Source organism: Gadus morhua, chromosome 18 (genome assembly GCF_902167405.1).
Source record: "Gadus morhua chromosome 18, gadMor3.0, whole genome shotgun sequence".
Taxonomy (NCBI): Eukaryota; Metazoa; Chordata; class Actinopteri; order Gadiformes; family Gadidae; genus Gadus; species Gadus morhua.
The window spans coordinates 674,216-688,120 of record NC_044065.1 but is presented as its reverse complement, the minus strand read 5'-3'; the positions used below and the strand labels follow the sequence as shown (position 1 = coordinate 688,120).

The 13,905-nt window shown below is 47.4% G+C and overlaps 1 protein-coding gene across 3 annotated transcripts; it reads right to left on the bottom strand.

The window, feature by feature from the left end:
* Positions 1-288: 288 nt before the first annotated feature.
* tmem106a (transmembrane protein 106A) lies at positions 289-13,675 on the bottom strand. Of its 3 annotated transcripts, XM_030339497.1 has the most exons (8): positions 13,569-13,674; positions 11,607-11,810; positions 10,675-10,738; positions 8,962-9,115; positions 7,801-7,941; positions 7,677-7,720; positions 2,609-2,662; positions 289-768 (listed from the first exon to the last, which is right to left on the bottom strand). In XM_030339497.1, exons 2-8 carry the CDS (start codon positions 11,803-11,805, stop codon positions 660-662), a joined length of 765 nt encoding a protein of 254 aa, XP_030195357.1. In that variant the 5' UTR covers positions 11,806-11,810; positions 13,569-13,674; the 3' UTR covers positions 289-659. The 3 variants fall into 3 exon arrangements, with proteins under 3 accessions (XP_030195357.1, XP_030195356.1, XP_030195358.1); XM_030339496.1 differs by lacking the exon at positions 7,677-7,720 and having other exon boundaries at positions 13,569-13,675; XM_030339498.1 differs by lacking the exon at positions 7,677-7,720 and having other exon boundaries at positions 11,607-11,792; positions 13,569-13,673.
* Positions 13,676-13,905: the final 230 nt, after the last annotated feature.

Here is a 13,905-nt window from a genome sequence, read left to right as displayed (position 1 = left end):
CTCCCCCTCCCCCAGGGGGATGTGACCCTCTCTCCCCCCCGGGGGATGTGACCCTCTCCCCTCCCCCAGGGAGATGTGACCCTCTCCCCTCCCCCCCGGGGATGTGACCCTCTCCCCCTCCCCCAGGGGGATGTGACCCTCTCCCCCTCCCCCAGGGGGATGTGACCCTCTTCCCCCCCCCCCCCCCCCCCCAGGGGGATGTGATCTTCTGGGTGGGACTGATCCCACCCGTCATGTGATCCTGACTGAAACACACAACAGTTAAAATACTGAGATGAAGGAACTTGCTTGTTGCTTGACCAAGGTGACTTTATTATAATTTCCCTTCAAAGCACACACTATGCCACTGATTCAGTTTACAAAAAGGAAAGACTGACATAAACATAGCACATGTCAATCATGGCATATATTTAACAAAATCAATTTCAAATAAAAGTGCAATTAGTTGACAAAACATCACATTACAGTCCTAAAAACGAAGCTGTTAGGAGCCTTGGGGCTTCACGTGCACTGCAAACGGGTGCAAACTCATCACTACACAGGAGCAGGGGGCACTCTTCACCATGCCCACCGCTCGCCATCCGTACTCATCGAGCAGATCTCTGCCGCTGGATCCGATGTCCAAACAAAACCGCATTTGGGAAACGACTCCTGGGCAGTCAGGCAGGCAGGTGTGGAACGGTGGAGTTGTTGCCACAGTCGATGTACTCGTAGATGTTCATGGACAGCTGCTCGTTGTGAGACAGGTATGACACCTGCATCGTAATCCTGTGGAGGAAACAAACGCCTCAGCTTCAAGGGTACAGAGCTGAACTCAAGGAGACTGTAAAGAGCTGAACTATGAGACTGTTAAGAGCTGAACTATGAGACTGTAAAGAGCTGAACTATGAGACTGTAAAGAGCTGAACTATGAGACTGTAAAGAGCTGAACTCTAGGAGACAGTAAAGAGCTGAACTATGAGACTGTTAAGAGCTGAACTATAGGAGACAGTAAAGAGCTGAACTATAAGACTGTTAAGAGCTGAACTATGAGACTGTAAAGAGCTGAACTATGAGACTGTAAAGAGCTGAACTATGAGACTGTAAAGAGCTGAACTATGAGACTGTAAAGAGCTGAACTATGAGACTGTAAAGAGCTGAACTATGAGACTGTAAAGAGCTGAACTATGAGACTGTAAAGAGCTGAACTATGAGACTGTAAAGAGCTGAACTATGAGACTGTAAAGAGCTGAACTCTATGAGACTGTAAAGAGCTGAACTATGAGACTGTAAAGAGCTGAACCATGAGACTGTAAAGAGCTGAACCATGAGACTGTAAAGAGCTGAACCATGAGACTGTAAAGAGCTGAACTATGAGACTGTAAAGAGCTGAACTATGAGACTGTAAAGAGCTGAACTATGAGACTGTAAAGAGCTGAACTATGAGACTGTAAAGAGCTGAACTATGAGACTGTAAAGAGCTGAACTATGAGACTGTAAAGAGCTGAACTATGAGACTGTAAAGAGCTGAACCATGAGACTGTAAAGAGCTGAACTATGAGACTGTAAAGAGCTGAACTATGAGACTGTAAAGAGCTGAACTATGAGACTGTAAAGAGCTGAACTATGAGACTGTAAAGAGCTGAACTATGAGATTGTAAAGAGCTGAACTATGAGACTGTAAAGAGCTGAACTCTATGAGACTGTAAAGAGCTGAACTTTAGGAGACTGTAAAGAGCAGAACTATGAGACTGTAAAGAGCAGAACTATGAGACTGTAACGAGCTGAACTCTATGAGACTGTAACGAGCTGAACTCTAGTAGACTGTAAAGAGCTGAACTATGAGACTGTAAAGAGCTGAACTATGAGACTGTAAAGAGCTGAACTATGAGACTGTAAAGAGCTGAACTATGAGACTGTAAAGAGCTGAACTATGAGACTGTAAAGAGCTGAACTCTATGAGACTGTAAAGAGCTGAACTATGAGACTGTAAAGAGCTGAACTATGAGACTGTAAAGAGCTGAACTATGAGACTGTAAAGAGCTGAACTATGAGACTGTAAAGAGCTGAACTATGAGATTGTAAAGAGCTGAACTATGAGACTGTAAAGAGCTGAACTCTATGAGACTGTAAAGAGCTGAACTTTAGGAGACTGTAAAGAGCAGAACTATGAGACTGTAAAGAGCAGAACTATGAGACTGTAACGAGCTGAACTCTATGAGACTGTAACGAGCTGAACTCTAGTAGACTGTAAAGAGCTGAAATATGAGACTGTAAAGAGCTGAACTATGAGACTGTATAAGCTGAATTCTATGAGACTGTAAAGAGCTGAACTCTATGAGACTGTAAAGCGCAGAACTATGAGACTGTAACGAGCTGAACTCTATGATACTGTAACGAGCTGAACTCTATGAGACTGTAACGAGCTGAACTCTAGGAGACTGTAACGAGCTGAACTCAATGAGACAGTAAACTGCATCTGGAGCCGTTCAAATCTCAGCTCTTTGATGACTCGTCAATTATTCTTATTTTGTGGCCAGTCGTTGGGCTCCAGGGGCAAAGTTCAGAAGAACTCCAACATGAAGCATGAGCTGCACACGTTGTGGAGAGGGAAGAAACAGAAACCTACTGCAGCTCCAGGAACAGAGTGTGGATGGGGATGGTTTTCGACTGGCAGAAGGTTCTGGAAACGCCAAACAAAGGCAGAGTTAGTACATGGAGTCTGCACATTCAGATTCAGGATGGATTTCTTTGGATGTCGTGATCCTTCATTACATTCACCTGGCATACCGTCATATGGCATCCAACCGTATTACTTATTAAATCTGTCATTTTCTTTAAGGACATCAAATAGGGCTGATAAAATCACTCTACAGACATTCTTTACAATGGGGGACACACATGCTGGTGTTTGAAGCCTGCGGTTCATGAACCAAGTGCTTCAAAACCCAGCTTGGTCCCTTTAAAGCGCTGTGTTAACATGGGAGTGGGTGTTGGTCCCTTTAAAGCGCTGTGTTAACATGGGAGTGGGTGTTGGTCCCTTTAAAGCGCTCTGTTAACATGGGAGTGGGTGTTGGTCCCTTTAAAGCGCTCTGTTAACATGGGAGTGGGTGTTGGTCCCTTTAAAGCGCTCTGTTAACATGGGAGTGGGTGTTGGTCCCTCTTAAAGCGCTCTGATAACATGGGAGTGGGTGTTGGTCCCTTTAAAGCGCTCTGTTAACATGGGAGTGGGTGTTGGTCCCTTTAAAGCGCTCTGTTAACATGGGAGTGGGTGTTGGTCCCTTTAAAGCGCTCTGTTAACATGGGAGTGGGTGTTGGTCCCTTTAAAGCGCTCTGTTAACATGGGAGTGGGTGTTGGTCCCTCTTAAAGCGCTCTGATAACATGGGAGTGGGTGTTGGTCCCTTTAAAGCGCTCTGTTAACATGGGAGTGGGTGTTGGTCCCTTTAAAGCGCTCTGTTAACATGGGAGTGGGTGTTGGTCCCTTTAAAGCGCTCTGTTAACATGGGAGTGGGTGTTGGTCCCTTTAAAGCGCTCTGTTAACATGGGAGTGGGTGTTGGTCCCTTTAAAGCGCTCTGTTAACATGGGAGTGGGTGTTGGTCCCTTTAAAGCGCTCTGTTAACATGGGAGTGGGTGTTGGTCCCTTTAAAGCGCTCTGTTAACATGGGAGTGGGTGTTGGTCCCTTTAAAGCGCTCTGTTAACATGGGAGTGGGTGTTGGTCCCTTTAAAGCGCTCTGTTAACATGGGAGTGGGTGTTGGTCCCTTTAAAGCGCTCTGTTAACATGGGAGTGGGTGTTGGTCCCTTTAAAGCGCTCTGTTAACATGGGAGTGGGTGTTGGTCCCTTTAAAGCGCTCTGTTAACATGGGAGTGGGTGTTGGTCCCTTTAGAGCGCTCTGTTAACATGGGAGTGGGTGTTGGTCCCTTTAAAGCGCTCTGTTAACATGGGAGTGGGTGTTGGTCCCTTTAAAGCGCTCTGTTAACATGGGAGTGGGTGTTGGTCCCTTTAAAGCGCTCTGTTAACATGGGAGTGGGTGTTGGTCCCTTTAAAGCGCTCTGTTAACATGGGAGTGGGTGTTGGTCCCTTTAAAGCGCTCTGTTAACATGGGAGTGGGTGTTGGTCCCTCTTAAAGCGCTCTGATAACATGGGAGTGGGTGTTGGTCCCTCTTAAAGCGCTCTGTTAACATGGGAGTGGGTGTTGGTCCCTTTAAAGCGCTCTGTTAACATGGGAGTGGGTGTTGGTCCCTTTAAAGCGCTCTGTTAACATGGGAGTGGGTGTTGGTCCCTTTAAAGCGCTCTGTTAACATGGGAGTGGGTGTTGGTCCCTTTAAAGCGCTCTGTTAACATGGGAGTGGGTGTTGGTCCCTTTAGAGCGCTCTGTTAACATGGGAGTGGGTGTTGGTCCCTTTAAAGCGCTCTGTTAACATGGGAGTGGGTGTTGGTCCCTTTAAAGCGCTCTGTTAACATGGGAGTGGGTGTTGGTCCCTCTTAAAGCGCTCTGTTAACATGGGAGTGGGTGTTGGTCCCTTTAAAGCGCTCTGTTAACATGGGAGTGGGTGTTGGTCCCTTTAAAGCGCTCTGTTAACATGGGAGTGGGTGTTGGTCCCTTTAAAGCGCTCTGTTAACATGGGAGTGGGTGTTGGTCCCTTTAGAGCGCTCTGTTAACATGGGAGTGGGTGTTGGTCCCTTTAAAGCGCTCTGTTAACATGGGAGTGGGTGTTGGTCCCTTTAAAGCGCTCTGTTAACATGGGAGTGGGTGTTGGTCCCTTTAAAGCGCTCTGTTAACATGGGAGTGGGTGTTGGTCCCTTTAAAGCGCTCTGTTAACATGGGAGTGGGTGTTGGTCCCTTTAGAGCGCTCTGTTAACATGGGAGTGGGTGTTGGTCCCTTTAGAGCGCTCTGTTAACATGGGAGTGGGTGTTGGTCCCTTTAGAGCGCTCTGTTAACATGGGAGTGGGTGTTGGTCCCTTTAAAGCGCTCTGTTAACATGGGAGTGGGTGTTGGTCCCTTTAAAGCGCTCTGTTAACATGGGAGTGGGTGTTGGTCCCTTTAGAGCGCTCTGTTAACATGGGAGTGGGTGTTGGTCCCTTTAGAGCGCTCTGTTAACATGGGAGTGGGTGTTGGTCCCTTTAGAGCGCTCTGTTAACATGGGAGTGGGTGTTGGTCCCTTTAAAGCGCTCTGTTAACATGGGAGTGGGTGTTGGTCCCTTTAAAGCGCTCTGTTAACATGGGAGTGGGTGATGGTCCCTTTAAAGCGCTGTGTTAACATGGGAGTGGGTGTTGGTCCCTTTAAAGCGCTCTGTTAACATGGGAGTGGGTGTTGGTCCCTTTAGAGCGCTCTGTTAACATGGGAGTGGGTGTTGGTCCCTTTAGAGCGCTCTGTTAACATGGGAGTGGGTGTTGGTCCCTTTAAAGCGCTGTGTTAACATGGGAGTGGGTGTTGGTCCCTTTAAAGCGCTCTGTTAACATGGGAGTGGGTGTTGGTCCCTTTAAAGCGCTCTGTTAACATGGGAGTGGGTGTTGGTCCCTCTTAAAGCGCTCTGATAACATGGGAGTGGGTGTTGGTCCCTCTTAAAGCGCTCTGTTAACATGGGAGTGGGTGTTGGTCCCTTTAAAGCGCTCTGTTAACATGGGAGTGGGTGTTGGTCCCTTTAAAGCGCTCTGTTAACATGGGAGTGGGTGTTGGTCCCTTTAAAGCGCTCTGTTAACATGGGAGTGGGTGTTGGTCCCTTTAAAGCGCTCTGTTAACATGGGAGTGGGTGTTGGTCCCTTTAGAGCGCTCTGTTAACATGGGAGTGGGTGTTGGTCCCTTTAAAGCGCTCTGTTAACATGGGAGTGGGTGTTGGTCCCTTTAAAGCGCTCTGTTAACATGGGAGTGGGTGTTGGTCCCTCTTAAAGCGCTCTGTTAACATGGGAGTGGGTGTTGGTCCCTTTAAAGCGCTCTGTTAACATGGGAGTGGGTGTTGGTCCCTTTAAAGCGCTCTGTTAACATGGGAGTGGGTGTTGGTCCCTTTAAAGCGCTCTGTTAACATGGGAGTGGGTGTTGGTCCCTTTAGAGCGCTCTGTTAACATGGGAGTGGGTGTTGGTCCCTTTAAAGCGCTCTGTTAACATGGGAGTGGGTGTTGGTCCCTTTAAAGCGCTCTGTTAACATGGGAGTGGGTGTTGGTCCCTTTAAAGCGCTCTGTTAACATGGGAGTGGGTGTTGGTCCCTTTAAAGCGCTCTGTTAACATGGGAGTGGGTGTTGGTCCCTTTAAAGCGCTCTGTTAACATGGGAGTGGGTGTTGGTCCCTTTAGAGCGCTCTGTTAACATGGGAGTGGGTGTTGGTCCCTTTAGAGCGCTCTGTTAACATGGGAGTGGGTGTTGGTCCCTTTAAAGCGCTCTGTTAACATGGGAGTGGGTGTTGGTCCCTTTAAAGCGCTCTGTTAACATGGGAGTGGGTGTTGGTCCCTTTAGAGCGCTCTGTTAACATGGGAGTGGGTGTTGGTCCCTTTAGAGCGCTCTGTTAACATGGGAGTGGGTGTTGGTCCCTTTAGAGCGCTCTGTTAACATGGGAGTGGGTGTTGGTCCCTTTAAAGCGCTCTGTTAACATGGGAGTGGGTGTTGGTCCCTTTAAAGCGCTCTGTTAACATGGGAGTGGGTGTTGGTCCCTTTAAAGCGCTGTGTTAACATGGGAGTGGGTGTTGGTCCCTTTAAAGCGCTCTGTTAACATGGGAGTGGGTGTTGGTCCCTTTAGAGCGCTCTGTTAACATGGGAATGGGTGTTGGTCCCTTTAGAGCGCTCTGTTAACATGGGAGTGGGTGTTGGTCCCTTTAGAGCGCTCTGTTAACATGGGAGTGGGTGTTGGTCCCTTTAAAGCGCTCTGTTAACATGGGAGTGGGTGTTGGTCCCTTTAAAGCGCTCTGTTAACATGGGAGTGGGTGTTGGTCCCTTTAGAGCGCTCTGTTAACATGGGAGTGGGTGTTGGTCCCTTTAGAGCGCTCTGTTAACATGGGAGTGGGTGTTGGTCCCTTTAAAGCGCTCTGTTAACATGGGAGTGGGTGTTGGTCCCTTTAGAGCGCTCTGTTAACATGGGAGTGGGTGTTGGTCCCTTTAAAGCGCTCTGTTAACATGGGAGTGGGTGTTGGTCCCTTTAGAGCGCTCTGTTAACATGGGAGTGGGTGTTGGTCCCTTTAAAGCGCTCTGTTAACATGGGAGTGGGTGTTGGTCCCTTTAAAGCGCTGTGTTAACATGGGAGTGGGTGTTGGTCCCTCTTAAAGCGCTCTGATAACATGGGAGTGGGTGTTGGTCCCTTTAAAGCGCTCTGTTAACATGGGAGTGGGTGTTGGTCCCTTTAGAGCGCTCTGTTAACATGGGAGTGGGTGTTGGTCCCTTTAAAGCGCTCTGTTAACATGGGAGTGGGTGTTGGTCCCTTTAAAGCGCTGTGTTAACATGGGAGTGGGTGTTGGTCCCTTTAAAGCGCTCTGTTAACATGGGAGTGGGTGTTGGTCCCTTTAAAGCGCTCTGTTAACATGGGAGTGGGTGTTGGTCCCTTTAAAGCGCTCTGTTAACATGGGAGTGGGTGTTGGTCCCTTTAGAGCGCTCTGTTAACATGGGAGTGGGTGTTGGTCCCTTTAAAGCGCTCTGTTAACATGGGAGTGGGTGTTGGTCCCTTTAAAGCGCTCTGTTAACATGGGAGTGGGTGTTAACCCGTCCTTACTTCAGGCCCTCTTCATTGATGGACAGGACCAGCTTCATGTTGTACTGCAGGGACAGAGAGACAGTCCAGTTACCCTCGAGGACAGACAGGCGGACGGGAATCCATCGCCTCCAGCCCCACTCACCAAGAGCTGCGAGCGGGCGTCCAGGTGGGTCACGTTGCACTGCTTGGACTTCCCCATGATGGTCTTCGAGATCAGGCCCTGAATGTCCAGCTCCACGATTTGAACGGGAAAAAAGTTCTCATTGGAGATGTTGATGAGGTTCTGCAAGAGGAGGAGTCAACCGGGTCCTTAAAGTGGCTTCTGGAACCATCACATGATTCTACACAACTTTTTTTGTAGAAGTAATAATTGTATCTTTCTCTGCTTCAGTTACTTTGAAATTACATGTTCTTGTGAATACAAGCTTTGAGAACTCGCTTCCGGTCCTCCTGACTGTCCCTTTGACACCCTAATCACCCACTCTGCAGCTATCACACACATTTCCGTATTGCAGAATCTGATCTCACACTGCTTGTGATGATGTCGGCAGCCGTTCTCCAAGAGCAGACAAATCCAAAACACCGGACTAACCGTCTGTACTGTTAGCATAGCATCATAGTAGCACCCTGACGGTCTGTACTGTTAGCATAGCATCCTAGTAGCACCCTGACAGACTGTACTGTTAGCATAGCATCCTAGTAGCACCCTGACAGTCTGTACTGTTAGCATAGCATCCTAGTAGCACCCTGACAGTCTGTACTGTTAGCATAGCACCCTAGTAGCACCCTGACGGTCTGTACTGTTAGCATAGCATCCTAGTAGCACCCTGACGGACTGTACTGTTAGCATAGCATCCTAGTAGCACCCTGACGGTCTGTACTGTTAGCATAGCATCCTAGTAGCACCCTGACACTCTGTACTGTTAGCATAGCATCCTAGTAGCACCCTGACGGTCTGTACTGTTAGCATAGAATCCTAGTAGCACCCTGACAGTCTGTACTGTTAGCATAGCATCCTAGTAGCACGCTGACAGTCTGTACTGTTAGCATAGCATCCTAGTAGCACCCTGACGGTCTGTACTGTTAGCATAGCATCCTAGTAGCACCCTGACGGTCTGTACTGTTAGCATAGCATCCTAGTAGCACCCTGACGGTCTGTACTGTTAGCATAGCATCCTAGTAGCACCCTGACAGTCTGTACATTAGGGGGTACTGACCGTGACCTCCGACCTGACGGTCTGTACATTAGGAGGTACTGACCGTGACCTCCGACCTGATGGTCTGTGCATTAGGAGGTACTGACCGTGACCTCCAGGCTGACGGCCTCGGGGGTGAAGTAGACGGTGACCGACTGGACGTACACGGGGACCAGGACCACGGCCCGCGGGAACAGGAAGTAGAGGATGAGGCAGGAGATCACCAGGCACAGCCCCATGGAGAGGCACACGTACAGCTTCCTGAACCCGGAGCACAAGGTACCAGAGGGGGACGTCAACAGACCGCTGGGCCCTCCCCAGGGCCCCCCCCCCCTCTCTCTCTCTCTCTCTCTCTCTCTCTCTCTCTCTCTCTCTCTCTCTCTCTCTCTCTCTCTCTCTCTCTCTCTCTCTCTCTCTCTCTCTCTCTCTCTCTCTCTCTCTCTCTCTCTCTCTCTCTCTCTCTCTCTCTCTCTCTCTCTCTCTCTCTCTCTCTCTCTCTCTCTCTCTCGTTCTTCTTCTTCTAACCCTAACCCTAACCCTTAGTAAAATAACTGATTTCCAGCAGGTTCCTGTTCTTCAGCACATATAACATGCAACAGTTAAACATGTTAAAAAAAAATCCCCGGTCCTCCACGCAAACAATAGGTCCCGCTCAGGGAAACAAGAAGCCGAAGAAGAAGTTGAAGCGCCCGTAATTCGGTTCTAACCCCAAATTCAGAGCCGAACAATATCCAAAACACTTCTATCACTCAGGTGTTTTGTAGAATATGTCAACATACTATCGATTGGAAACGCAAAGATACGTGCGATGACCACTTGAAGTCCAAAATCCATATGAAAAACAATGAACGCCGTAGCCAGGGCACGCCCCTTCAAACAACAATTTGAGTTTATAAAAAAATAGTTTATAAGCACTTTAATATTTATGTCATGTTTTTATTTGAAGCACTAAAAACAGTGCAATGTTGTGATGTTTTAATAAATGTAGTCTTCTATCTGATTAAATTGTATTCGTTCGCACTTAATTGACACTCGTTCTGATGATTTTAAGTGTAAAAACGGAATTAATGAAAATTAAAACGGAAAAAACGGAATTTGGAAAAAAATAAAACGGAATTTGGAAAAAAATAAAACGGATTTCATATGGCCCTAGATATGACCATCTCCCCCCCAGTTGGTTATATATATCCCCCCCAGTCTATATATATATATATATATAGAGTTATATATATAGTGTGTGTGTGTGTGTGTGTGTGTGTGTGTGTGTGTGTGTGTGTGTGTGTGTGTGTGTGTGTGTGTGTGTGTGTGTGTGTGTGTGTGTGTGTATATATACAGCAGTTCGGCAAATTTGTGACACATTTCAACGCGTAAACAAAAATTATATAGACAAAAGAAAATTGGTGTGCGTTGAAATTGTGTCCCAATACCTGCAGAACTCCTTCCGTAACCACAGTGGTGCTGCATGAATATATAAATATGAGAGAGAGGGATAGCGCACGCGAGAGAGAGAGCCCTAAACTAAATTTAAAACTATGCATTCAATATGATCACAAGACTCTGATCCACTGATGGGATGTGAAATGTCCCCAAACACAGAGGGACACATGAGACGCCCCGCCCACACACATGAGACGCCCCGCCCACACACATGAGACGCCCCGCCCACACACATGAGACGCCCCGCCCACACACATGAGACGCCCCAACCACACACATGAGACGCCCCGCCCACACACAAACACCCCCCCTGCAGGCGTTCAAAGAACCCATAATAACTCTTTAACAAAGTCCCTGGAGAGACTGGAGGGAGATGAGCTCACGTGCGTTGGGGCTTCAGCCTGACATCGTTACACGGTATCACTGCCACCAACATGTCCTCCTGGCCTGTGAAGGAGAAGAGCGCCAGGCCCTGGGTTAGGCCCACAGACCCGAGGCTCTGGCGACCTCAGGGCTGCAGAACACAGGAGGCTACAGGGAACTCGTACTCTCCCTACAGTAGGATCACTTCCTCCTCACACAAGACCAGCTGGGATCACTCAAACCTTCAACCCACATGTCAGACCGGCCTTCCGGTCTCAAACCATCCTTGGCTGTTTCGGTGAACGACTTTAGAATCTGTGTCATAATAACCCTATATTTGGTATTTGAAGAACAGTGATTTGTAGAATTATAAGTTATCTATGATTGTACTCTATTGTGCAACATGTACAGAATAAAGTGAAAGCCTTCTCTGATGAACAACACCCCGCTGTAGGCCTCACTGGTTCTCTCTTCCTCATTCTAGATCAGTGGTTCTCAAACTCTTGGTACCTCGTAACCCAACAGAAAATATTTGTCTCCTCAAGTACCACCATTATGACAGATGTTATAAAATATATCAACATACAGTAGCGTAGGCCTGTGGCCCTATTCAGCTACGCACATCGCATGCAGGAGGCACATTTAGTCTTAAAAATAATATTATTTACTGTTAGCTGTTGTCAGCTGTACAAAGTTGTAGCACTAGAACAGGGACACGGAAACGCATACACATACACACGCAGTAAGTGAGAGCATGATCTCATGGTGAATGTATTTCCATTCATACTAGTATTTTGATAGCAATGTTTACAATCTAACGTTATGTTTTTTTTCTAATTCCTCTGCGTACCACTGGATGGCGCATCGGAGACCACCAGTGGTACACGTACCACCGGTGCTACGCGTACCATAGTTTGAGAACCACTGTTCTAGATGCATGTCGTCTCCTCACCTCTGGGGATGCGGCCGGTGCCGCGGCAGGTGGGGCAGGTGTCGCCGGTGCAGCCGCCGCTGCCGTACTGCCGTGCGGCCGTGCTGCCGTACTGCCGTGCGGACGGCGTGGACAGAAGGCTGTTCTCCATGGGTCCCTTGGGCTCCTTCCACTTTAGCGGGGCGTAGATGCCGCCGCCGGGGTGACCTGGAAGAACCATCAGGGCTAACAATATGGAGGTAGATTTGTGTCTTTATTATGCAATCAAAAATAATAGGTTTGAGAGCAAAACTTTCCACACTGCAATCAAAAAATAGATTTGAGAGCAAAACTATCGACACTGCAATCAAAAAATGTTTTATTGCAAGATAAATTAATGTGATAAAAAAAATATTAATGGGAATCGAAAAGTTTTGTTTGCAAACCCAAAAGTTTTGTTTGCAAATCCAAAAGTTTTGTTTGCGAATCCAAAAGTTTTGTTTGCGAATCAAAAAGCTTTGTTTGCGAATCCTAAAGTTTTGCTTGCGAATCCAAAAGCTTTGCTTGCTGTTGAGCTGAATCTCGTGGGCGGGACCATCGCCCTGCTCTCCTCTGCCATGGTCTCCTTGTCGGCTGACAGGGAGGCCTACGGGATTTTCAGGGCACGCAAGCGCGCGCACGGGACAAGCCCATAAGGCGAAGCCTAGACGGCGTAGCCTACATGAAATAGAACTCCCTCTCTCGTTACTAACTGTGGATGTTGCCAAGCTGTCACTCCGATCGAAACTGGCCAATAGAGACGTGTCTTACATCTTTTGGCGTAGGTCCCGCCCACGAGATTCAGCTCAACAGCAAGCAAAGCTTTTGGATTCGCAAGCAAAACTTTAGGATTCGCAAGCAAAGCTTTTTGATTCGCAAACAAAACTTTTGGATTCGCAAACAAAACTTTTGGCTTTGCAAACAAAACTTTTGGGTTTGCAAACAAAACTTTTGGATTCCCATTAATATTTTTTTTATCACATTAATTTAACTTGCAATAAAACATTTTTTGATTGCAGTGTCGATAGTTTTGCCCATCAAATCTATTTTTTGATTACAGTGTGGAAAGTTTTGCTCTCAAACCTATTATTTTTGATTGCATAATAAAGACACAAATCTACCTCCATATAACAACAGCATCAATATCATAAACATAAGCATCTAAAGAGTTGATTTATTGACACACAAAGCGTGGAGCTTGTAATAATAATAATAATAATAGATTCAATTTATATAGCGCTTTTCACACACTCAAAGCGCTTTACATAGGGGCACAAAAATAGATAAACAAGAAGAGTTGAGTTGATGGGGCTAGGGATAGTGAGTGATCTAGGGGTAGGCAGAGGAGAAGAGATGAGTCTTGAGGCGGGACTGGAAGATGGTGAGGGACTCAGAGTCACGAATACGTTGAATATGTTGTTGTTTGTAGGCCCGCCCCTTGCAGTATTCTGATTGTGTTGCTGATGTCGAACGGCTGTACCGCTCACCGCCAGAGGGGGCGCTAAGAGGGCCGAGAGGATTTTATGGAGATAACCACTTTGAGATTCAATTCACAAATGCGCATCTGTTATCGTTTCCTCTTCAAATGATAGGCTAGTTGACAAACTGCGACTGAACATCTCACAGCTTTTAAAACAAACTATAAACCAAATCAACCCATCAAATGCTCTTTCTCCCTCCACGTCTCGGTTCGCCTTTAGTTTAAAGTGGTGAAGACATGATATTAGGGGGCCTTAAGAGTTTAACAAACGGTATGATTACATGACTAAAGGGCCAACCATCCAGAACCACCACTGTACAAGTTTTACACCTTCGGCCCAAAACAACAAACCAGGATTCTTCAGTCGCTAAAGGAGTCTTATGGAAATCCCATTTCACTTTGAGTGGAACTAAACCAAAGCACAACAGTGAAACATGTCATATGTGTCAGAAGGGATTCAGTCCACATCTCGGCGGGTTTCTTACCTTCCAGCTGCTAAACGCCTCGCAGAGACGTCTCGACGATATGACGTTTGGACTCATGGGGGGTGATCGCTGATCATAGACCGTCCCCGCCCCTATCAAGAGAAACATCCACTTCCTACTTCAGACCGGCACGCTTCAGTTCACCAGACCGATCCCTGATCAGTTAGACCTGAGTCAGATCGCCACACCTCAGTTCAGCAGACTGGCGTAGGGTCAGCTGCCCGAGGAGGTGTAGCATCACGTTTATCAGCCGCTGCGGTTCCTCGGATCTTCACACCTTAAGAAGTGGACCTGCGCAGTGATGCTACTCGAAGGGCTTTAACTTTGAGTGTTCTCC